Here is a 26228-nt window from a genome sequence, read left to right on the forward strand (position 1 = left end):
AACACCTGCAGCCAATCATGAAGCTGCTAGAATCAATTAAGGAAGGCTAATTTGAGGGCTGCCGTGAAGCTCCAAGGCAAGCAAATCCGTCAATAAGCGCAAGACCCATCAAAATAGAGCAGGAACTTTGTCACAATATATATATATATATTGTGTTGGCTGCCATAATTCCCTGAATTCTCTCTTCTAAGAAGGAAACTGATAAGTAAGGTAGAGAGGAAGCAGATGAGAAACACCACTCAAGATAATTTTATAAAACAAGAGGGGAGGGAGCTAGATTGATATGCAGGAAAGGAAAGGGAAGGTTCAATAAGTGGGCAAGGAGGGACAGACTGCAAAAGGTCAGAAATAATCTAAATGGCTGCTACAGAGTCATGTTAAGACAAATGAACTTCTGGGGGCTGATCTAAGCATGAGAACTAACAAACAATTAAATGGATAATAATATTAAACCAGCGTTGTCCTGGCTAATCAGACTGAATGTTTTACACTTTGTTATACATACACTATTACCATTGACATCAATGGGAGCTGCAGTTGTATAGCCATAGGCAGAATTTGGTCAATTGTGTGTAAACAGTGAAGGTATAATCAACAGACAGATTTTATTTAGTACATCTAGTGGTGTTATTTCACTGCACTTCAGATGCTGATGAAAATCTGTAACCACAAAGTCCATATCAAGACAGTGACAAAAATATTTTTCCTCTGCTATCTCTGTATATGACCATGTCATTACTTTCTGCCACAGTGCAATAAGATTTTAAGAAGTGTTAACACATTAAGCTTTGCAATGTTTGTCTAGACTTACATCAAAATGCAAGATTACATTGATGAATGAAAGAGCAATGGAGAAAGTTAAAGCTATTTGCATACCTTTATACATATACACACGCATGCAGACACACACCCACAAACACCCCCCCCCTTTACTCACAATAGCATTTCTGTTGTTTATTGTAGTATCAAATAAACTCTACTGGAATGTCTAAGTTCTCCCTATGTACCATTCCTAAAACTGTTAGGATAGCAACTGGCATAATAATAGCCAGTATATGAACAACCAGATACATAATTTATAACTATGTCCTAATTTGTCCTTAACAAGGGGAACAGCCTTAAATTCATCTTCCAAGGAGCAAACAGTGTTTCAAGAGCATGTGGGGGGTGGGGGGGGAAGAGGCAGGGTGTCATTTTATTAACTGGTCTTATTGCTTTTCCAAAGACCAGACTCAAATCAAGGGACTTCATTTATTCATTCATTTTATAAAAATCAATGAATGAATAAATCTGCTGAAAAGTACCATCCTCCCAAGCTTCTCTCTCTTCCTTTGCTTCTCTTGACACTGGCTCTAGCTTAGGGAAAATATTGAATATATTACCGTATTTTTTTAAAGAACATGTATTTTTTAACACAACTAATAGAGAGAGACTGCTTAGTACAGACCTTACATGTCTTATTACGGGCCTGATGCTGTGTGCTTACAATTCTGATTGAAATCAGTACTTCACAGGATCAGACCCTGGTATATTTATCTTCATGTTTTAATCTTGGAAAGATGAATAAAGGCAAGGAAGAAATGTCAAGACAATGATGTTAGTCAAAGATTCAAATAGAAGTCATAAGTTAGAATTAGTTTCTACAAAAGCTGCTAGTCAAACAGTGATTTAATGTTCAGTCTGATACTATCAACTATTAATTAACAAATCAGGAATTTGACAATGTCCACCTTAAATACATCTGAGCTCTGGTATAAATATAGAAAAATCTCCAGACAGGTCTGTATCAAGATACAGATCTGATTCAACTGCCTCCCATTTTATGCCTAGTTTTGCAAATGGAGTTGACCTTTAAGCATGTACAGAATATACACAGGCAAGATATCAAATTAAACAAAAGATTTCCTAGTTCTAATGTATGGCATTTAAATAGTCTTTTATTGCACTATTTGTAAAACTTTTATAGAATACTAAAAAATGTTGGGGACATAAAAATGTTAATCCTATAATTAATTGTCAGAGACATACACTTTTCTCCAGCACAAGGCACTGATATTCTAAATCTGTCACTACGAACTTTAGAGTAGTAGACAGCCATCTGCTTACATGCAGTCACTAAAACAAAGCAAGTATATGTATCCTAATGTTTTCTCCACTGAAGCATAGGGACATCATGAAGAAGCAGAACAGTTTAACTAAATATAAATTAAGTCATAACTTCATGGTGAAAAATATAAATGAATTTCACATTGCAATCAAAGTTTATTTTACATGCAAATAACACTGACGGATTGGGTAAAGGTGAACAGAAAAATTAGAAAGTAAGGCACAGTATACACTGGTCAGTTATTAGCTTTATGAATTATGCTTCACTATATTCCCTATACCTAAAGATCTCTTCTTCATATGACATGACTTAGCATTAGTTTGTTCAACACTAAATGTTTAATTTACACTGGCAGCAAGTCTTCTGTGAAACCCTGTGCTGCATTTCAAGTCAAAGTTGTTAAAACAAAGCCTCTAGCAGCCAGTCACTAACAGACAACTATTCTAGAAGTGTAGTCTACTTTCACAATAGAAGTAAAAAATAGGAGTTAGTGTTTTAAAGGAAAATGAGGCCCAAAATGGTTTCATTTATATATGTAGGGCCACATCCTCAGATGGTGTAAACTAGCATAACTCCATTGAGATTAATATAAGATTGAATTCAGATTGAACTGGACTTCAGTATAGCTACATTGATTTACACCAGCTGAGGATCTGACACATTATGCAGTGTTTCTTTAACTAAACAGAGAGAGAGTCAGAATTTTACAGATTCTCATTCAAACACATTTCTGAAGTGTCCAACTGTTTGGTAGAAATATGTATGGGATCTATCCACTACTGTTCATGCTCAGTCCTACCCAGAATATCTGCTATACCCATCAGGTTGGCCTTAATATCTCAGTATTAACATTTTAGACTTGATTTTTTTCTCTTAGGGGATGAACAAGCTGTTTTAGTATGTCACAGAAAGAGTGACATACTAAGAAAAAGCAGTAATTGCAGATAATTTAATATACTGAGCTGAACCATGTAACAGAGATAATGACATTCTCAGGCTTCCACTCTAGAGGAGGAAGGGCCAATATGATGTCAGAAATATGTGACTGTCACTGGAAAATCAACTGATGTACATGTAAGCTGAGCTACGTGTAAGAAATTCTCATACTAACAGAGTAAAAAGACCAGCAGATAAATAATAACGCTCTTTAGCATGTTCAATCTGCAGTATACCAGTTAAGTACACTAGATATTTTCTTGCTAATACTGTGACTTGGTTAGTGATGGAAAGTTGAGGGATGTTAGGATGGAAAAGAAGAATATATTCTTGAAAATATTTAGTAATTTTAAAGGAACATGACTCTCAACCTCCAGCATTATATAGAGGCTGATTGCAGGGGGACACACAAGTAGCCAGAGGAGAATTTCCCTTATACATGTACAGTGTAGGGCTGCTGTAAGTGACCTTACATTGCCTCCCTTGCAAACCTAGTATTGGATGAGCTAGGAGTGGGGTTGTAGTGCATAGTGACATGGGGATTCTGGGCTGCACCCATCCCTCTGTGCTGTGTCTACTAGAGAATCAGACCCAGAGCAATGTAGTAATTGATCAGTTCCATTTCTGGTGATATCATATCAATGTATAAATCCCATTCAAGACAAGCATTAAACAATATTACTACCACCATCATCACCACATACCATCAACACAACTGCAGCCACTGTATACAGACTAATATCAGTGTAACCAAATCTGAACCTGAATTGTGCCAGCATACAATGAAACTGGAATGTGGCTGGGTGCCAGTCATCCGAATGGGCCTTGTCACTCACACAGTAGTGCTGGCTGACTTGCAGTTGAGTGACAAAGCACCAATCAGCTGCTCACTCATCAGAAAGAAGCAGATGCGAGATGATTTTACCTTGTGTCCAGAGTGATGCAGACAGTGTGGTTGTTGCAGCCAGGGACCCTGATAGTCTTATTCTTTTTGCTTGCAGCTTTGGATGAAAGCTGGCACATCAAAAGAACGAAAGTTCTTTCCAATTCATGACATTTGTGAGAAACTACAATATAGACCCACTGTGCTGGAAAATCTGCTCCAATTTTGTACCCTGACTGGTTGTGAGGCTCCTTCTTTTTTTGTTGTACACAGCAAGAATACCATATGGATAGTTTTTCAATGACACAATCAGCTTCTAACACACCTTGGACAGGGTGACCTTGACTCGGAGAAGATGAAAAGTGCAGAAGAGTTTATTTGTAAGATGTACTGCTTGCCAGAGATCCACAGCACTAACAAAGCATGTGGTCATTAGACGCTCTGCCCTCAACAAGTGATGCTCTTTTCTTCCACATGCAGAGAGCTCATTAGCAGGCACTAGTCAGGAAACAGGGCCACTGCCCAAATCCAATACTTCCTCCTTAAATTACAATGCATTGGAAACAGGCCTGGTGCACAGCTCATGTCATTGTCACCAATACCAGCAGACTATATGGAGACAATATTCTGTGGCTGCATAACAGGTTGCAGAAGTCAGCAATGTAGGTGCAGCACATCACAACTTGTTTGTACAAGGGCATGGAAATGTAGGGAATTGGAACAAGTTTGTATCAATGTACCTGATACTATCCTTAAGAACTAAGTATTATCAAATAAGTAGATATGTCATAAGTAACCTAATCTGCCACTGTGACTTGAAACACAACATTAACATGTGTGCTTAACTTGTGTGAATTTTGTAAAAGGTTTACTTAATGTTTAGTCAAAATATATTTTCACCTGTTTAAGAATAAGTGTTTTCAGGTTATGTGTTATTTCTGATTGTTAAGTCAGCTTGTATACTTTTGTTTCAAAGTGCTAATGTTATAAGAGCTAGGTAAACATGTACTTTCATGGTTGTGTACATATTAAAATATTTCTAGTACCCCTTGCAAATAAACTGCAATTCGAAAGCTTTATAAAAGGTTGTGCATATTATTTAATCACTTGTATTATATCCTACAGCTCATTAAGATTCCACTGAAGTATGTTAATCCTAAACAAAAAGGAAATGAAGAGACACATCAGCAATTTCCATGTGTCATTTTGTTCTCTTTGTAGAGCCCTTTATATACAACCTACATTTTGGGAAAAACTATATTTGGATTCAGCACACCCTAATTGTATTCAAAAGTTTTGTTACCAACTTTTAGCAAAAAATCTTCTTAGAGTTAACTTTCCTGAAAACCTGACCAGTCTATATGCAACAGGTACAGTAAGAAGAGGGCTGACTAATATGTTCTGTTTAATATGCTGAAGACATGGTGAGAATGGTTTAAGTGTATGATTCTTTGTGAAGAAACAGAACTCATCTTTCCATCTCCCTACCCCTCATTCAAAACCATAAAGAACCATGACATCTAATAGTTCAGCCACTTCTTGGAGGAAGAATACTCAGTTTGTGCAAAGCATGGAACATCCTGTAACTTTGCCAAATAAATGGTTAAATCCTATCACTTATTGTAATAGTTCCTATACTTTTAATTTGTTATTCACAACAATGCTTGTGCACTGAGTTTCAAAACATGTAATAGAGGAGAACTGAGTCATGTACTTTAACACACAGAAGAAAAATGTGAGATTCCCTTGAGACATCTTTACATAAAAAAGACTGATTCATCCTGTACATACACTGAAGTCAATGGTGTTGCACCAATGGAGATGCAAAGATGCAAATGAGGGCAGAATTTGTTCTTAGGGTTTACTTCAAAATCTTAATTGTGAATGATTTTTTAAAAAGAGTTTCTATAGTCAATTGACCTGATTTCCAGTAAAGTCCTCGGGCAAAACTCTCATTGACTTTAATGATGGAAATACTGGGTCCAGAGAGTTTGATTCAAAGCTGGTATAATAATAAATTATTATACCAGCTTTCACCAAAGTAACCCAGAGTAAAGGGCTCCTGGAGGCAGAAAGAGCAGTTGGTGGGTGAGATGGCCTCAGCACAAGGCATTAGCTACTTCCACTCGACTCTGCACTGGACAATGCAGCCCCAGAAGCAGGTGGCATTAGCCAAGGCAGATGCATTCATTCAGCATATACCGTGTGTACGCCCTGCTAGCAAGATGATGATGGCACTTCAGCTGTACTTTAAAGATGCCTGCTCCTGTCAGGATCCCCAGAAAGGCCAAACACTATGTGAGTCCCCTCTGAGGTGTAGGAGCTCCTGCTGGTACATTTGCACTCCCTGCAACACTGAGGGTGAGTCTCTCCCTAAAATTCAAATAACCATAAGAAATAACCCTTAGAAAGATTCTGTATTGCCATAAAACATGTTCTGTCTGAAGATCTTCCTTAGAGAAACAAACATTTTTTAGTCAGGTAGTTTACGGCACAGCTTATATAACTAATGAATTCAGAAACAATTATACAAGGTAATTCTAGATAACAGATGTGTGGGATATATTCCCAAAGTTCAGTTTTAACACTAACAATTTGAAAAAAATCTGAGTATGATTTAGTTTATTACAAACTTGGGAAAGAGATGAGAAGTAATGAAATATTCTATGAAATCCAAGGCATCACACACTGCAGTCATTTTTTCTAACTTAGAGTCATTGATTGGTTTCCCATACAGTACAATGACCTACTTTCAGCCAGTTATACAAGGTGATGCAGGTTAGTTCCATTATCTTCAGATATATTGACAATCTGGAAAGTGCATTTTTGGCTCTAGTTGCATGGTACTATTTCATACAATGGAAAGTCTATTAGAATGATATTAGAGCTTTAATTATAATGGGGGCATATTATCCTTTAGCTACGCACAAGTAATTCCCATTAGTACTAATGGGAATTATCCACCACCATTGAGAGGTGATTATACCTTACACGTTAAAACAATATTTTAAACCTGCTATGCTACTTATTAAGAAAAGGAAGTTTGAGAAGTAATAGCATAAAAGTATTATGATTGCAAACATAAAAGGGAATAGCTACTGATCAGTTTGTCTTATACCATTCATAATTTTTTACAAGGAAACCAAAGTTATCCAGAGAAATCCTTTTATCGAACATCAAAGCTAACTAAAATATGCTGCTTTGAGCTGTCTGTGAAATATCAGCATCCACATACAGCAGTAATTCAATAAGGGTATAAACAAAATGCAGGGGAAAAAAAGTCTCTTAAAAGTCAACAGTAGTTCCATACAGCTAAAGGGAAGTCAGGCAGAAATTTAGGAATAGTCAAACTGTCCAGCCTAAGAAAAATTGGGAGCAACAATTGCATTCTGTTGAAATGAAAAGCTCGCTGTCTTTAAGGGGATATAAACATTTATCTTACTTTGCATGACTAACATTTTTTTCTCTTCCAAAGGTGGTGTAGTGTTCACTGTCTGTTGGCATTCCACAGTGTACTTTATTTATTCTATTCTGCAATTCTTGATAATGTGCCTGCTTCTGGTTTTCACTATACTGAGCTTCACATGAATGTAATTCCATTTATTCCAGGGATCTTACTCCTGATTTACTGAGAGTGAATGAAATTAGAAGCTGGGAAAAAATGCTTGCAAATCCCTCTCTCTGTCTTTTTTCCCGCTCAAAAGGAACAGAATACTGACACTTAAAAAATGAATATAGAAAGAATGAAGCACAACTACCTTTTTCACAGAAACGCCCAGAGAAATGTAGAGGGCAGTCACATTGAAATGATGCGGCCCCACTAGAAAGATGGATGTGATGACAAGTCCCTCCATTATGGCACAAACTCTTCTGACACACTGATGGCAACCCAGGAGAACTCAAGGAAGGCTCAGCAGGCTTGAGAAGTCCAGACATATCAGAAGCAGCAGCAAGGACATCTGTTGACAGGTGTGTAGAAAGAGGAAGCCTGGAGGGATACAAACAAATGATTAAAAGCAAAGAAATCATAATGAAGTCTAATTTCAAGCAATACTAAAAGTCCATGCATGAAGTTAAAAAAACAAAAACAAAATTGGATTAATTTTTTTAAAAAACTTGGGGCTGAGTATTTTATTTAAATAAAAATTGTATGTGCATTAATAATTCCCAAGTCAACTCTCCATCCTGCAGGCAGTGAAATAAATAAATAAGAAAGGCAACTGCCTATGCATTCACTGGGGGCTCCTAGTGGAAGAATGTGTGAGTTCCTCCCAGGCAGGAGGAGATCCTCGCTCTCCTTGCATTCAGTACAATTTACACCAGTCATTAACTCTAAATCTGAGGGTCATAGCAAGGTAGTGATGAATAAACAGAAAATTATATATCAAATTTTTACAGTTTAGGGTGGGTTGTGCTAATTATTTAAATTTATTGCATGAAATTCTCAATCCTATAAAGACAGCACATCATAGCTACACACCTCTCCTCTCCCCACCAACACTGTAAAACTGAAGCACAAGTTATAATCATATCACAGGAATACAGTACCTGTCTAAAAGAGGTGGCAGTGTTCTACTAACAGTATGTCAGATATGGTCACTTTACTTGTACTAAAGTTTTGATACGAACACTCTAAAATTATCCCATGATCAAATCCTCTCCTAGTGCAGTGTATATCTGTACACTGGTAAATACTAGAGGTGGAAAGAAAATCTTTTATTTGAAAATTTTTGAGATTTTGAAAACAAAATCCTGTTCTGCATTGGGACAAAAGAGGGAAATCTCAAAAATGTGCATAAAAAAAATTCAGGTCAATTGAAACATTTTTTTCAATAATTCTGAAAGATTTCCTTTTCAGTGTTGACATTTCCCTCCTGCTCCCCCATTTTAAATGATAAATTAACTTAAATTTCAAAAAGAAAAGTCATTTTGAAGCAAAATCTGGAACTTTTCTATATGCAACTTCTAGATGGCCATTAACTGACAAATGACGGTATCTTGCAGCGGATGTGCCATATTTTCTTTCCTGCCTGAAGCCAGAAGGGACTTCCAGCATATGAAGTGGAAGTTGGTTGCTATACTGGGGGAAGATTTTTGGATTCCAGGGGCAAGCAGAGACACTACTGAGAATCAGAGAAGTTTAGGAGTTCCTAGACAACCAGGTCCGGGAAACATAAATACCCCAGGTTCAAGAAAAGAAGGAGCTGGCCACTAAGGAACTGGTGAGAGACAAATTCAGAGAGGAGGGCTGGCAATTCATAATCAGCAGAAGAGGTCACAACAGCATTCTGGAGACATGTAGGATGGACAGTCTGTGGGCAACAGACAGAAGAGGCCCAAAAGAAATTCCATACAGCTAGAAGTTTCCAACTGATCATTAATGTGAAAAATGTGAAAGACACCTCTCAAGATCCAGCTGGTCCAAGGGAAAGTAGTGATGTACAGGAAACACCTGTGGATGGTAGCTCAGACCAAGTCCTCTTGTTTGTTACCCAGGCTGTTATGATGGGTGTCCAGACAATTAAATAATTTCTTCCCTTCTTTTCCTTTGGTTCCTTGATTAATTTCACTCTCAACATGTCCATTCTGTGCTAAATGAATGCTCATATCTTCCCTCTTTTTACCCTCCCCTTTTGTTATAAGTTTAATGACCTCCTGACTACGCAGCCAGCCTGTTCCTGAGGAGTTTGGTTCCCCTTATATTTCAGGGAAGGATATCCAATCTACACATCCTCTTCTCCCCAAAGAAAGTGAACCAATAGTCCAGAAAAAAACAAAACCATACAGCTTTGACTTATCCAGCAGTTCACTTTCAGAATCTATCTTCCCTCATTAGTGGGACAGGATGGATCTCAGAGACAATTGCTTGGACAACATTCTTTTTCAGCACACTTATAATTTCCCTGAAGTCATCTATTATCTGTGAGATATCCTGTGATGCAGCACCATTAGTGTCAATGTGAACAATCACCAATGGACTCTTGCCCATTGACTTCAGAAGCCTTCCAGGAGCCAAGACAGAAATTCAGTCTATTTGGTATTACTATAATGTACTAGGGTGATTTCCATGATTGGAATGTTAAAATCAATGGTTCTAACTTAAGTAGGAACAATCAAGTGGGCAAAGGGAGGAGTGGCATTCTATGTCAATGACATTATCTGTTTCTGAGTTACTGATAGATAAGAAAATTATCTTGATTGCTTATGGATCAACATCCTAACAAGTAAATCACAAGATGGGGTATTGGTGTGTACTACAGTACACCAAATCATAGGGAACAGAATGACCATCTCCTTACACACCCATCTATAATGTGTAGGATAAAAAGATGCATGATCATGGGGGACTTCAAATTGAGTGACAAATGCTGGAGGTCTCATGCTGCAAGTACTAAAACATTTGGAATTTCTAAATATTATAATGACAATTTTCTATTTCAAAAAGTGTTGCATTCAACAGAAGGGAATTCTTTATTAAATCTCATCTTGACTGTTAAAGAAGAATGGATTACAGAACTAAAGATAATGGGAGCTTAGGTACAAGCGATCATGACTCAATCACATTTATAAAGTGCAAACAGAATAAAGTCTAGATCATTAAAATGCATACTTGGTGCTTCAAAAGGATCCGTTTCACAAAGCTGAAAACAATTATGAGTCAAATCAGCCAAGAAGTACATTTAATCAGAAAAATGTGAATGATAATTGGGAATTGTTTAAGAACACTTTACTACACGTCCCCCAAGAAGCCACAATCAAAGAAGACGACTGTACTGGTTAAAAAAAATAAACAACCTGGTTTAGAAGGGAAGTGATGGTAACTATAAAAATGTATAACAAATGGAAGAAAGGGGAAGCTGATAATAATGACTATAACTCAGAAACTAAGAATTGTAGAAAATTGATAAGGGAAGTCAAGGGATACAGAGAGACATCTATGGCTAGTAGAGTTAAGGATAATAAATATATTAGAAACAAAAATCCTAACAATGCTATTGGTCCATTACTATATGGAAATGGTGGAATTATCAATAATAATGAAGAAAATGTAGAGGTATTCAATAAATATTTCTATTTTATATTTGGCAAAAAACAAAACAGATAATGTAATTACATCATATGATTACACTCTTCCTATTCCACTAGCTTCTCATGAGGATGTTAACAATAGCTATTAAAGTTAGATATTTTTAAATCAACAGTTCCAGATAACTCTTAAATGCAAGTTATAAAAGAGTTGTCTACGGCACTCACTGGACCATAGATATTGATTTTCTATAAATCATGGAACACTGGGAAAGTTCCAGAAGACTGGAAGAAAGCTCATGTTGTGCCAATATTTTAAAAGGATAAATGAGATGACCCAGGTAATTAGAGGACTGTCAGTCTGACATTCATCCAAGGCCAGATAATGAAGCAGCTAATAGAGGACTCAGTTAATAAAAAATTGAAAGAAGAAATTCTCAAACAACAACACTTTCATGCAAAAAAAGTTTCCTTTTTGATGAATCACCATGTTCTGATGAAAAAAGTCAGCCAAAAAAATCAGTAAATACATTGTTCTTTGGGCAAGAACATTTAACCATCCAATCTCTGTTGGAACAGCCAAATTTTAAAATGTTTCCTGTACTCATTTTGACATTTTAACTCTAGGAAAAAACAGAAATCAATTGTGTCAATAAGTTGTTACAAATTTCTGTAGCCCAATAGGTGATCACGCCAATAGGCAGTCCTCTAGTGTACCTGATGCATGTTGCCTTTGTGGATATGGAATAAAGACCCATACATATCTATATGCAGGATTAGGCCCCAAGATCAATTTTATAATTGTGCAGTAACATATGTAGAGATGAGAAAAGTACTGCAGACTGCAATCACACAATGCCAGAGGAAAACAAATCCAGTTGCCATTTGATTCTTGTTTAGGACCCCTTTAGAGCATTAATGGATACAGACTTGCTCTTAGTTTCTGAATTGTCTCATTAGCTGCTAAATTGGTAAGGATATGCGGGAGGGAGAAAAGAGCATGGGAGAAAAGTGGCCAACATCCCCCTTCCCCCGCTCCCCCACATCATTACCTTGATAGAACTGAAAACAAAATGTCTTTGTTCTAATTACCAGGTGACACTTATAGCTGCTTTTTGTGCAGACCACCAAGCTTCTGGCTCATTGAGATCATAAGGACTTTATGGAAAAAGAGGGACCAGACAGTATAGCTAATAAGCAAGCAATGATCTTTATCAAGGCAAAACACATGGAATGCTTACATAAAGCCAGATGTCATTGGGAAGTTCATGGTACTTTAATAAAAACTTATACAACTTAAAAAGGAGTTCCCTAATTTTTTTTGTTCTAGAATGGAATATTTTTTTCATTTTGTGAGGTTTAATTTTGTCCCTTGCAGGCAACATCTGCTTACTAAAAATGGTACTGAGAATCTAATGTTTATTGATCTTATCACTCATTATCCTGTTCTGATTTTCTTATGAGTTTTAAACTTTAATATATTTCACTGTTACCTCAAACTTCATAAACTACAGTGACTCACAATGTGAAGAGGTAAATTAGATTGAACAAAACTGTCAGCACTATTTTTGGCCAAGCAAAGTGAGGGTGTTACCTTTAACTTGCTGCCATTTCTCTCTACACTCAGCTTCGATGACATTTCTCTGTCCATCTTTTTGCGTGGATATAATGTTGTAACTTCTGAACACCACATCTGATTAATTCCAAATTTTTAGGGAATGTTCTCAGTATCAATGGGCAAAAGACGACTAACTGTGGTGAAAATAGACAACTGGCTAAGCCTGATTTAGAGGAAAATCAGGCCCACAGACTGCCTGGTGCTTATAGGCAATGCAGTCTCTCTGGTGCCCCTTGTCGCTGCCTTCACATATCACAGGAAGCAGCTCATAAGAACATAAGAATGGTCATACTGGGTCAGATCAAAGGTCCATCCATGTCATGCATGGGTCTTTCATGCAGGTCCCCACATCTGTACCCTAGAGTTCAGAGTGGGGAAGGAACCTTGACTGGAACGGGTCTGTCAGGGTTCCTTCCCCACTCTGAACTCTACGGTACAGATATGGGGACCCGCATGAAAGACCCCCTAAGCTTATTCTTACCAGCTTAGGTTAAAAACTTCCAAGGTACAAACTTTGCCTTGTCCTTGAACGGTATACTGCCACCACCAAGTGTTTTAAACAAAGAACAGGGAAAGAGACCACTTGGAGACATCAAATATAAATATCCCCCGCAAGACCTACACCCCCTTTCCTGGGAAAGGCTTGATAAAAATCCTCACCAATTGGTACAGGTGAACACAGACCCAAACCCCTGGATCTTAAGAACAATGAAAAATCAATCAGGTTCTTAAAAGAAGAATTTTATTTAAAGAAAAGATAAAAGAATCACCTCTGTAAAATCAGGCTGGTAAATACCTTACAGGGTAATCAGATTCAAAACAGAGAATCCCTCTAGGCAAAACCTTAAGTTACAAAAAGACACAAAACCAGGAATATACATTCCCTCCACCACAGCTTATTTTACAAGCCATTAAACAAAAGAAAATCTAACACATTTTCTAGCTAGATTACTTACTAATTTAACAGGAGTTGGAAGGCTTGCATTTCTGATCTGTTCCTGGCAAAAGCATCACACAGACAGACAGAACCCTTTGTCCCCGTCCCCGTTCCCCCCCGGGGCGGTTCAATACAAGACAGGACACGGCTTTAGGCAAGCAAGCAGGCTGGTCTGCTGACGGGATTGCCCCTGTCAGCTTTTCCAGCTCTCTTTTATTTCTCTCCCCCCTGCGCATTACATACTCCAACCGCAAAAGGCATCAACAAAGGAAATAATATGACTTTGATTAATATTCTTATTTACCAGCCTCTATCTACTACAATCTTTGTTCTCAGACCTTGAGCCTAGGCCGAGGAAGCTTCCCACGGTTGATGTCCTTATTTTGACTTCCCAGATGGTCCATGTTTCCATGGTCCATGTCTTTGGACAGAGCAGAACAATGTGTGCATTGCTCCTACACAACAGTCAGGGTGTGCCCTGACTGTTTCCAGGTGCATGAATGCTACATGAACCCTTCACCCCCCCAAAAAATTTGAAAGTATCTTGTCCCCTCATTGGTCATTTTGGGTCAGGTGCCAGTGAGGTTACCTTAGCTTCTTAACCTGGTACAGGCGAAAGGGTTTTGCCTCTGGCCAGGAGACATTTTATAGCACTGTATACAGAAAGGTGGTTACTCTTCCCTTTATATTTATTACAGACCTGTTCCAAACCCCTAATCATTTTAGTTGCTCTTTTCTGAACCTTTTCTAATGCCAGTATATATTTTTGAGATGAGCTCAATAAACTGATCTCTCACACTGGAAGTACAGTTCAACCTACAGAAGCAATGAAGTGTTCAACCCCCTAGTTCTAATCTTTATACTTCAGACATCCATCTCTTTTACCTATACAAATAACATATATTGCATAGAAATACTAGGAAAACATGGCACTCAAAGAATTTTCTGTTCAGTATATACAGTGAAAGCACATAAATATTCAGAACTAAAACGTATCTCAATATGAACCTTATTTTCAGAGAAGAAAGAATATATTCAGGGTAAAAAAATCTTTGAGTATATATACATATACACACAGACATATACTGCACACACTTTATTCTCTCTGTACTGATTTTATATATTTGTGCTCTTTTTTTGTGGTTTCATTACTATCTGTTCTTGAGAATTGTTCCCACTTCATCACATTCTGGAGGGATGTAAAACCAAGAGACCAACAACTGACGCCTCATATTGATCTATGGAATTTGGCCTGACATTACGATCCATCAGAGCTGAAGCTATTTTGGAATATCTACCTAGTGAGATGGCTCTCCTTTAATTAAAAACGCCTTGTGAAGGCCCCGGTCTTGCAATGTGCTGATCACTCTTGTGAGGTGTTCAAACCCTTCCACTCCCATTGAAGTCAGTGGGATTTGGGACACTCAGTATCTTACAGGAGTGCTCAAGCACCTTGCTGGAACTTAACTGAAAACAACGGTGGAGGTTGTAAGGAAGGAGAAAGTATTAAAATCACAATGACAGATCAGCAGTTTCAATCATTGGCCTCAACATAGTCAGCTACACTTGATCACCTGGGGGATGGGTTATGCCAAAAATCACTCCTTGGAACTCTTCTGTCCTGGGATGATGATGATAATGGCTTGGTTGATAGCATTTGATGATGGCTTGGCTGCTGTTATGCTGTGACTGTTACCTATTATACTAATCAGAATCAACTGCCTGTTACGTTGTGCTTCCTCCATCAGTGTTGTATCCACCTGTTGCATTCTGGTACAAAATTCTTGTAAAGCATCTAGCACAATGGGATCCCAGTCCCTGACTACTACAATACAAATAAATAATGACAGTAACTTTATGATGGAGGCTGTCCTCATTGAAGTTGGTGGGCTTGCGAGCCATCATTCATTTAGGATAAGTGTAAGAAGGAATTAAGCTCTTTTTTTGGAGAAAGAGAGCTGAAACAATAGGAGCTACCACCCAAACCACAGGCCACATGCAATGCTGCTCAGAAATTGAGCTATATGCAGAGGGCTTTTGATTGTTATAGTTTGATGGAGATGTTTGTATCTGTCAGCATAAGCAGCCAGAGAACATGCAGACAGAAGCACTCAACAAGCCAATCAGAAATCTAGAGAAGCCCTGGAAACAAGGCCATGAGAGAAAGTGAAGGGATGAGAGGTTTTTAGGCAGAGTTTTATCTAGAAAGAGGCTTGGAACTGTGAACAAAAAAACTGCCTCCTGTAGTTTGATTCATACTGTGTTCTCAGAAACAGGACTTTGAATAAACTCTTTGTAAATAGTCAGGGTTGCATCAAAGAAATACCTGATTCCATCATCAGTTTTCCTCCTAAAGAAACAATGTACAAGACCCTAAATGTTAGCTAATCACTCAGGCCAAAAGGGGTAACAGTCATATTGTAGCAAGTGCATTGAGGCAACATGAAATTGCTCCATTATAGGCAGCAGAACTTAAGAATTATAAATTAACAACATACTAAGTAACCTACTACTTGATATTACCAGAAGTGATTAAAAACCAACAGAAAATCATTGTCCTCATCCTCTCTCAATATCTAGCCAGATATTTTGGAACTGGATTACGGACAGCTGCAGCACACAGCAGGCATTAGAAAAGATTACACATTTACAGGATAACAAGAATATCTAGAGTTATAATAGGAAATATTTTATAAAAGATGGAAAAAGAACTTTGGCAGGGATATAAACCCTGAAGTTTTGGGGCATAACCCCCAATAGCTAGAGGTTGGCTTATGATGAAGTTTTTCATAGGAATAAGTTATTTTATAATTGCCTTCTGCAAGGTTTATTCCTCTGAACCATCTGGTATTGGCCACAATCAGAGACTAGATGCATCATCTGTCTGATCCAATATGGCAAGTCCTATGTTCTTATGTCCACTGAAACTAATGATTTTCAGCCCAAGCTAATACTTTCACTTCCATTCCTTACTCAGACTTATACTATTTCTCTACTGTGGACACAGGTGTGGAGAATGCTATGGCTGAAACTGCATGGACACATGCAATGCAGCCTATCTGCAAGTCACTTTGTTGTTTGTTTTATTCTGTCAACAGTCTAGTCTATGCAATTAAGGAGAGGAAATAAAGAGGTTCTTGGTAGTTTGAGTTCATACTGCTTCATTTGCTACTTTAGGTTGTCAGCCCTGGCAATATTGGTGTGGATGTTTTGCTTCTAGATAGTGCCTGATTGCTGATGTGCCAACTTTGCTTCCAGGCTTCCTACAGATCACTTTTTTATTGCAAAGGGAGAGAATAGTTTGCCTGGGTTCATTAATGGGGCAAACACCTGCAGCTGCACTTACAAGCCATTCAATCTGCCATGAATAAGTAATGACCCTGACTCAAAACAGTTTAACTAAAACATTTATTTGAATAAAATACCAGGAAATGCTTAAAAGTCACTTAAGTAATTGAGGTGCTGGGAGTTTTGACAATGTGTGATAATCAGACAAAGCCAGATTTGAGTTTCAGTGACATTAGAAAATCTAATGCATGATGCTGGCTATGCATTATTTAGTTCGCTGCCACCTTATCACTGAATCAGAGGTCAGTGATGCAAAAAAAGGATCTTGTGTCTTATTGCAAGTATCAATAGATTGATCTGTTCTTAACAATAAAAAGGTGATTTTTGTAAGCATGTAACCTTGTTAATAGCTAACCATAGGAAAATTAGTAATATTTGCCTCAAAACAAGATGTGGAGAATGAGGGTTTGATGTGCAATATTTCTTTATAGATATATACACTTCAGATTATCTGTTTGATATTAACCTGCATGATGGCCAGTAATTAAGATCAAGACAGGCTGTTAAAGAAGAAACCAACAGGAAACAAAACAATGACACAAAACAGAGTCTTATGGAATAGCTGTTTATTGGGGAATAACTTCTGTCTGGCTACATCTGGGCTAGAATGAGCCATGGCTGAGCCTAGGATCAAAGGGAATCCTAAACTTAAAAAATACTGGATTTGGGAATGAGGAAAGGGAAGATGGGTGCTTGCTGACCCAAGACTAACAGAGACACAGAAACAGAGGGAGCATGCCACAAGCAAAACAGGTTCTCCCTCCCAACTCAGAGATAGCAATAAGCTGAACTTCCCTGAGTCATGGATAGAGTGGTTCAATTTACATAAAAAATTCCGTAGGCCTTTTATTGTGTTAGCCTATTTTCTTAAATTATTTGTGCCTCTGAAGAATGAATGAATAAATAATGTTTTGCTTCAAAGATGCTGCAAATGCATGGTGTCAGAGATTCCCTAAAGAAACTTTTACATTTGCTAAAACCAAATTGGGCCTGTGTCATTAACACTGTTGGGAATCACAGGAGCTGCAACCCAGAGATCCATTCTGAGAGTGTCTGGACTTTGTAAGATGCAGAAAGCCAGGCCTCAGAGATGCACCCAATGCACACTAAAAGAGGTCCATGGCTCTATGACAAAGGCATCTGTACATTTTGAAAACTTCTATTTCAGACTGATTAACCTCCTTGTCACTTGAGGAGGTGTATGATCAACAGCATGGCAGTAATACTAGATCTGTGGACACGCACTAAACACACAGAGGCTGTAAAATAGAAAAGAAAAGACACACTAACCGATCTGTTGCCCTCTCCTGAAGTATTTCTATAATCTCCCAAGACAGATAGTGAATGGAGTTAGACACAGCATGTATCTACTGTGGCAAATTGCCAGCACTACTATGATGGGTCTTGCGCTTTCTCTTCTCGGGGGGGCGGGGGTGTTCAGGGCACCATTTCTTGCCCCTGAACTGGGGTATTAACTGCCCCACTAGTGTCCTAGAGGAGGGGAGTGGAGAGGGAGGGACCCAGGCCCACCCTCTACTCCTGGTCCCAGGCCAGGGGCCCTAGGGATAGCAGTAAACCACTAGAACTAGTGGTTCCTTTCCTTGGGCTACTTTCCTCTCCTGCCCTTCAACTTGTGGGGCTTCCTGCCCTCCCTCTGCACAAACCAGGTGTCCCTTTACCTAGGGTCTTGGTCTTTTTAGCCCACTGCAGCACTTTTCGAAACTCTCCTCTGTTCCCTCCAATCTGCTCTCTGCTCCAACACCAATCCACTCTGCTTCAACTCTTCCTCCTATCTGATTGAAGCAGGGGGGTTTATCATGTGACTGACTTCAGGTGCTTTAATTAATTTATAGCAAACTTTCTTCCCTCTATAGGGAATAAGGCTCCCTTCTACACTCTCCTGCTACCCTCTGACCTGGGCTTTCCTTGCTTTTTGCCCCTGCTTCAGTTCCCCCCCTGCGACCGGGCCAGACGCTTTTTCTTCTTCTTTTTTTTTTTTTGCTGTTTTTCTTTGCTGCCGTTCGAGCGCTGGTCAGTTGCCAGCTTGCCTGCCAGCACCCCCACGCCTGCCCTCGGACACTGCTACTGCTTCAGCTGCAACCCCCGGAGGAGAGGGGGAGGACTGCCGACCCGCTCCCCCGGAGGAGGGGAGTGGACGCCCTCAGACCCAACCATTTTGCTGTTCATTTGTGGACCCGCAATTAATCGTCCTCTTATCTGCTTGGCATTTTTGGATTGCTCCACAAAGACCAGGAGAGAAGACAGCTGACAGAGACATCGCCCAGGGAAGCTACAAATCATCGTGGAGGGGGCCGTAAGACTGAGTAACTTTTGAACTGTACTCTCGTGTGGGGGGAGTTTGACTGTGTCTTAACTGCGTTTGTAGGGGCACAGGGGGTATGGCACGGAGCTGCCCCCCGATCCAACGGTGCCCGTCCCCAACACTACTACAACCATCACGGCCCCCCCGCCGTCCGTCCCTGCTGGCAACCTGCCATCTGCCTCTAGACTCAACTGCGTGCCCTGAATTCCATCATCCGGACCAGACACAACAGCCGACCAAACAAGACTCTTTGGACAAATGCGAATGGGTCCACGTCCCCCTCCTCCCCCTGGACTGCCCACCCCACAGTTTGCCCCTATTACCTGACCCCAACTCCTGTTTCCCTCCCCTGTCCAGTCCGACCCATTTGCCCCCCACCCTCCCCCGCCTGCAGCTCAACAGGGAGAAGTGGTTAATCTGTTTCCCCCTCCCTCCTCCTCCTTCCGGTGTCTCCCTGTCTCTCTCTGCTCATGATGGCGGGGAATGAGAGGGGTGAGGCCCCTCTAGCAATCTCAGTTGCCCCTCCCCCACCTACCCCCTGCCCAACCCCCCAGACCTCCCCCCTCCACTGCTGCCAAAACACCTGCCATCGCCCCCGCTGCGGCATCAGCAGCCGGAGGCGCCGGGGTGACTATTGCCGCTGCTACACCCACCGCCCCCCCAGATTCTAGGAAAGCCCCCCCCAGTTAGCTGGAAAGGCCAGGGTGTGAAGAAGGGGAAGGGCCCCACCACAACCACCAAGCCCTCCATGGCAGAGGCTGTCCCCACCGCTGTGGCCTTGTCATCGACCATGGCGTCCTTCCCCGCTGTTCCCTCCACCAGCTCTGCGAGAGTCCCTCCCCCAGCCCCCAGGGTGTATGCCCAGGTGTTGGCAGCCCCCCCCCCCCCGCCTGCCGCCTCATCACCTTTCCCACCCACCGCCTCCGCTACCATCAATAGTGGCCGGGGCCCCTTTCCCACCATGACCAGGAAGCATGGCGTCCGTTGCCTCCTGGTGCCCGCCTTGCCCCACGTGGAGACATACGTGCAGCCATTGGCGAGGGTGGTAGGACCCACAGCTATTGTGGCAACCTCCAAAATGTACGGGAAGGTCGTCTTTTTCTTAGCATTGGAGGCTGCCACCCAGGAGGCGGTGGAGAAGGGCCTGGCAGTGGGGGGGCTGTTTGTCCCCCTGGAGCCGCTAGAAGACCTGGGCATCCACCTAGTCCTGACCTCCGTCCCTCCTTTTCTACCAAATGCCGCCCTGTTACCCGCTCTCTCCACCCTGGGGAAACCCGTTTCTGTCATCAGCCCTCTCCCGTTGGGCTGCAAGGACCCCACCCTTCATCACGTCCTTTCGTTCCGCCAGCAAGTGCAGCTTCTACCGCCGCCGGCGGCGCATGACGGAGAGGTGCTCGAGGGGTCCTTCCTAGTCCCCTATCAGAGAGCCCGCTATCGGGTCTACTATTCCACAGGAGAGGCCCGGTGCTACCTCTGCCGATCAGCGGGGCATGTCCGAAGAGACTGCCCTTTGGCCTGGCGGAAAGGGGCACCCGAGACCCCCGAGACCCGGCAGGACATCGGCTCCGTCGTTGCCGATGCCCCTGGCTGCCCGAGATCTGAAACCACCTCTCCTCCTGCTTGATCCACCGCTGCTCCTGCCCAGGCCCAAGAGACACCTCCCCTACAATGCCCAGACGAGTGAGGGAGCCCCGCCCTTGCTGTTAACAATCCAGCAGAGCCTATGGAGGAGGGTGCAGCAAAGATATTACCGGGCATAGGAGAGGGCCCACCCCAAGGAGAACTGCCCCCCCCATGTTGCCTCACTGTTACCCCCCCGAGCCCCTGAACCATTGCCTCTGCCCCCCAACACGACCCCTGCTAACCAGCCCCCAGACGACGCTATGGAGGGCTGGACCCTAGTCCAGGGAAAGCGAGGCAAACGGAAGGCTCAAGCTCCGCTGCACCCATCCGATGCGGCGACCCCCTGGAAGACCAGGAACGGAGGCACTGACACTGAGCCTTCTGCTATGCCCACGAGTGAGATCCATCCGCCGGTGTCGGGAGGGGAAGACAAAATAGTATTGGAAGGTAGAATCTCCCCTCCACGGGAGACCCTCCCCTCCGAGACCCCTGAGGAAGCCCCTTCTGCCCGGATACCACCCGAACCCACCGCGAACCCCGAAGCGACCGTAGTAGCGGGCGCCAGAGGGGAGCCCCCTGGGGTGGCAGAAGACGACCTCTCCTCCATGTATGAGGAGATCGAGGCCCTAGGTTTGACCCCGGTCACCCAGGGAGAGAATGACCTACTGCTGGCTGGCCTCGATCTGGGCAACCTTACCCCAGTCCCCCTTTCCCCATTCTCCCTCCCCCTAACCACCTTCCTGGGTGAGCACCCTGCAGAAGGTGGTCCACCACCTGAGGCCATGGCTGCCAAATCCACCACAGAGCCTGCGCCTAGCATCACTGGGAGCCCCCTCCCCACCCCCTTAACCCTCAAATCTGTTCGGGAGGCATCACCTCTCAACTGCTTGCCTCCCGAAGCCCAGAGCCTCGCCTCTGCCCCCGCCCCCACCCCCACCCCTGTCCCTGCCCAATCCACCTCCTTCTGCAATGCTATTGCCGCCCCTGGGGTTATTTCTTTCCCGTTTTTTGTGGATCCCCCCAAGGAGCAGCCTTTGCATTTTCCTGCCGCGACCCATTAGGAGCTGCACTTTTCCCTTCGCCATCCTCTTCTACCCCAAGGCTTGAGACGGACCTAATAACTTTAGCCTGTCAGACGCCCCGTTGGTGGTCTGCACCCTGCCTGCCCGCCTCAGCAGACCATGAGGCTGCACCAAGAGCCCCACCAGGGAATAACCCAGAAATAGTAACCCCACCCCCCCAAGAGCTGCAAAAAGCGTTGCGACAGTTTTAGAAGACATCTGTGGCTCCCGCAACAGTGTACAGCTAGCTCTCCAGCTATGGCGGGACTTTGATTAAATCCTCCAGGCCACAAGGGCCCTCATAAAGGAGGGTAAAGGGAAAGGAAGGCATAGTGCTGCGGCCTACGGGCGGGCCCGCAGCTTCTGTGATGATTTACTCACTTATGGATTGTTGCGCGACCTGCCGGGGGCTGCGAACACCCCCGCCAACAAGGAGCCCCTACCCCCCCAGCCCTCCGCATGACACCCCTCATTATTGCAACTTTGAACACCAGGGGCTGTAGGATGGCTCTCCGCAGGTCCCAGGTGCTCTCTTACCTTTGGGAAGGGGGGTACTCTGTGGTTTTCCCGCAGGAGACCCATACGGATCCAACCGCCGAGGACAGCTGGAGGCTGGAGTGGGGGGACGGGGTCTACTTCAGCCACTTCACGATCTGACAAGCTGGAGTGGCGACCCTGTTCTCCCCCAACCTACGGCCTGAGGTGCTAGGGGTCACTGAGGCCTTGCCGGGCCACCTGCTGCATCTCCGAGTCCGTATGGAGGGGCTCGTGGTCAACCTCGTTAACATCTATGCCCCGACAATGAGCCCAAAGCGGCTGCAATTCTATCAGCGGGTGTCCAACTTCCTCAGCCTCTAGACTCTCACGAGTGCTTAGTCCTGGGAGGGGACTTTAACACCATCCTCGAGGAACAGGACCACTCGGGGCCGAGCTGAGCCCGGCCGCTGTGAATATTCTCCGAGAAATAGTTGAACATCACTCCCTAGTAGACGTCTGGCGTGACCACCACGCAGATGACACTTCCACATTCTCCTTTGTCCGGGTGGAGGCCCATCGGTCACACCACTCTCGGTTGGACCGTATTTATTTATCCCGTTTCCATCTTTCACAGGCCCACTCCTCCAACATTCGTCCGGCCCCATCTTCCGACCATCATCTAGCCACCATAACAGCCTCCCTCCATGCAGAGAGGCCGGGGCCGGCCTATTGGCACTTTAACAACAGCCTGTTGGAGGATGAGGGCTTCATGACGTCCTTCCGGGAGTTTTGGCTGGCCTGGCAAGAGCAGCGGCATGCCTTTCCCTCGGCGCGGCGATGGTGGGATCTAGGGAAGGTGCGTGCCAAGCTCTTCTGCCGTGACTACATCCAGGGCACCAGCCGACAGAGAAATGCAGCGATAGAGCAGTTGGAACAGGAGGTCTTAGAGATGGAGAGGCGTCTGGCTGCCAGCCCCGAGGACCCGTTCCTCTGCGGAGCGTGTCAGGAGAAGCGGGAGGAGCTCCGGGCCCTCGAGGAGCTCCGGGCCCTCAAGGACCTTCGGGCCCGAGGTGCCTTTGTTCGATCCCGCATCTGGCTCCTTCGGGAGATGGATTGCAGCTCCTGTTTCTTCTACGCCCTGAAGAAAATGAGGGGGGGCAAGAAACACGTCACCTGCCTTCTAGCGGAAGACGGCGCCCCCCTCACGGATCCGGTGGAGATGTGTGGGAGGGCCCATGACTTCTACACAAGCCTTTTCTCCCCAGATCCGACCGATCCTGGCGCTTGGAGGGTGCTCTGGGAGGAACTCCCCATGGTCAGTGTGGGCGACCGAGACCGACTAGAGCTGCCTCTCACCCTGGCCGAGTTCTCGGAAGCCCTCCATCGCATGCCCACCAATAAATCTCCGGGCATGGACGGGGTGACCGTGGAGTTCTACCGCGCGTTCTGGGACATCCTTGGCCCAGACCTAGCCACTGTCTGGGCTGAGTCTTTGCAGGGCGGGGTCCTCCCTCTTTCGTGCAGGCGAGCAGTGCTCACCTTGTTGCCAAAGAGGGGGGACCTCCGCGATTTATGAAACTGGCGTCCCGTCTCGCTCCTTAGCACGGACTACAAAATCGTAGCGAAAGCAATCTCGCTGCGGCTAGGGTCCGTGATGGCGGACGTGATCCACCCAGACCAGACCTATACCATCCCGGGTCACAGCATTTTTGACAACCTATTTCTAGTCCGAGATCTTTTGGAACTTGGGCGTAGAGATGGTCTGTCGTTCGCCCTCCTGTCTCTTGATCAGGAGAAGGCGTTCGATAGAGTGGACCATGGGTACCTCCTCGGCACTCTGCAGGCGTTTGGATTTGGACCTCAGTTTGTGAGTTTTCTCCAGGTGCTGTACGCTTCCGCGGAGTGTCTGGTTAGACTCAACTGGACCCTGACCGAACCGGTCAGCTTCGAGCGAGGAGTATGGCAGGGGTGCCCCCTCTGGGGCCAGCTGTACGCTCTGGTGATCGAGCCCTTCCTCTGTCTCCTCCGCAGGAGGTTGACGGGGTTGGTGCTGCGGGAACCGGAGCTGCGGCTGGTCCTGTCGGCGTACGCTGATGACGTGCTCCTCATGGACCAGGACCCGGGGGACTTGGCGCGGGTGGAGGCTTGCCAGGCCATCTATTCGGCAGCCTCCTCCACCTGAGTCAACTGGGTCAAGGGTCTGGCTTGGCGGTGGGGGACTGGCGGCAGGCGAGCTCCCTCCCACCCGCGCTTCAGACCATCCAGTGGAGCGCGGGTCCACTGCTGTACCTAGGCATTTACCTTTCTGCCACGCACCCTTCCCCGCCAGAGAACTGGCAAAATTTAGAGGGGGGGTGATAGAGCGGATCCGGAAATGGATGAGGCTACTCCGATGTCTCTCCCTCCGAGGGAGAGCACTGGTGCTTAACCAACTAGTCCTGTCCATGCTCTGGTACCGGCTCAACACCCTGGTCCCAGCCCCGGGTTTCCTGACCAACCTCCGGACATTGATTCTAGAGTTCTTTTGGTCAGGAATGCACTGGGCCCGTGTTGGGGTTCTTTATCTACCCCTGAAGGAAGGAGGGCAGGGCCTGAAGTGTCTGCACACTCAGGTCCTTGTTTTCCACCTCCAGGCCCTGCAGAGGCTCCTTTATAGTGGAGGTAGTTCGACATGGAGCATATTGGCGCACGCCTTCCTGCGCCGCTTCCAAGGGCTCCAATATGACCGGCAGCTCTTTTATCTTTGTCCGAGAGGTTTTCCGCGAGACCTCTCCAGGCTGCCGGTCTTCTACCAGGACCTCCTCCAGACCTGGAAACTGTTTTCAACGACCAGGTCCGTGGCGGCCACTGTGGGAGCAGATCTCCTTGCGGAGCTCCTGCTACACAACCCCCAGCTCCGTGTGCAGGGGGCGGAGTCCCTCTCGGTGCGCCAGAGTTTGGTTCTGGCGGAAGTCACGAGGGTCGGAGACCTCCTGGACTACGACCGGGGAGACTGGCTGGATCCCCTGATGCTCGCTCGGCGCATGGGGATCTCCAGACCTCGTACCCCACGGCACGTACTTCAGGAGGTGAAGGCCGCCTTGACGCCTGCTGCTCGGGCTTATCTCAACCGAGCCCTGCGCGAGGGTGCACCCCGCCCACCCTCTACCTCAGGCCTGCCGGGCCCTTACCCCGTAGATCCCAACAAACCCCTCACCCTTTCACTGTGAGCCGGCTGCATGAACTGCAGCCGGTCAGCTTCCAAATCGCGCCATAGAAATATCTATACACACACACGCTTCACACCCTTCACGCCCACACCCTGGTGTCCTGCCCCGATAAAAAGTGGCGGGACCTCCTGCCACCGTTAGAGGGTGAGCAACCCCGGTGGGCCAGCCTGTATTCCACCTTGGTCCCGAGACCCGTCGGGGACATTAGTTGGCGGCTCCTTCACGGAGCGGTGAGCACGGGCGTGTTTTTGACACGGTTCACCCCCATCCCGGATACTTGCCCTTTTTGCAATGTGAGGGAAACCCTGGCACACGTATATTTAGAGTGTGCCAGGCTGCAACCCCTTTTCCAGCTCCTCACGAATATTTTATTACGCTTTTGGCTACACTTTTCCCCTCACCTTTTTATCTACACACTCCCCAACCATGGCCCCACAAAATCGTGAGATCTCCTGGTTAACCTCCTCCTAGCCCTAGCTAAAACAGCCATTTATAAAACCAGAGAGAGGAGGTTGGCTAATGAAGCGTCCTGCGATTGTAGGGCTGTTTTCCGATCCTCAGTACATTCACGTATCTGGGCGGAGTTCCTCTGGGTGGCGTCCACTGACTCCCTTGACACCTTCGAGGAGCAGTGGGTGCTGTCCGAGGTTCTCTGCTCGGTGACCCCATCTGGTTCCCTC

General features: G+C 44.5%; 1 protein-coding gene across 1 annotated transcript in view; it reads right to left on the bottom strand.

Annotated features, from left to right (window-relative positions):
- The window catches only part of EYS (eyes shut homolog), a 1269973-nt gene that overhangs the window by 367855 nt on the left and 875890 nt on the right, over positions 1 to 26228 (bottom strand). The window contains exon 26 of the mRNA XM_075126509.1: positions 7685 to 7914. Coding sequence (XP_074982610.1) covers positions 7685 to 7914 — 230 coding nt within the window. The remainder of the gene's footprint in view (positions 1 to 7684; positions 7915 to 26228) is intronic.

This window comes from Caretta caretta, chromosome 3 (assembly GCF_965140235.1).
Source record: "Caretta caretta isolate rCarCar2 chromosome 3, rCarCar1.hap1, whole genome shotgun sequence".
NCBI lineage: Eukaryota > Metazoa > Chordata > Testudines > Cheloniidae > Caretta > Caretta caretta.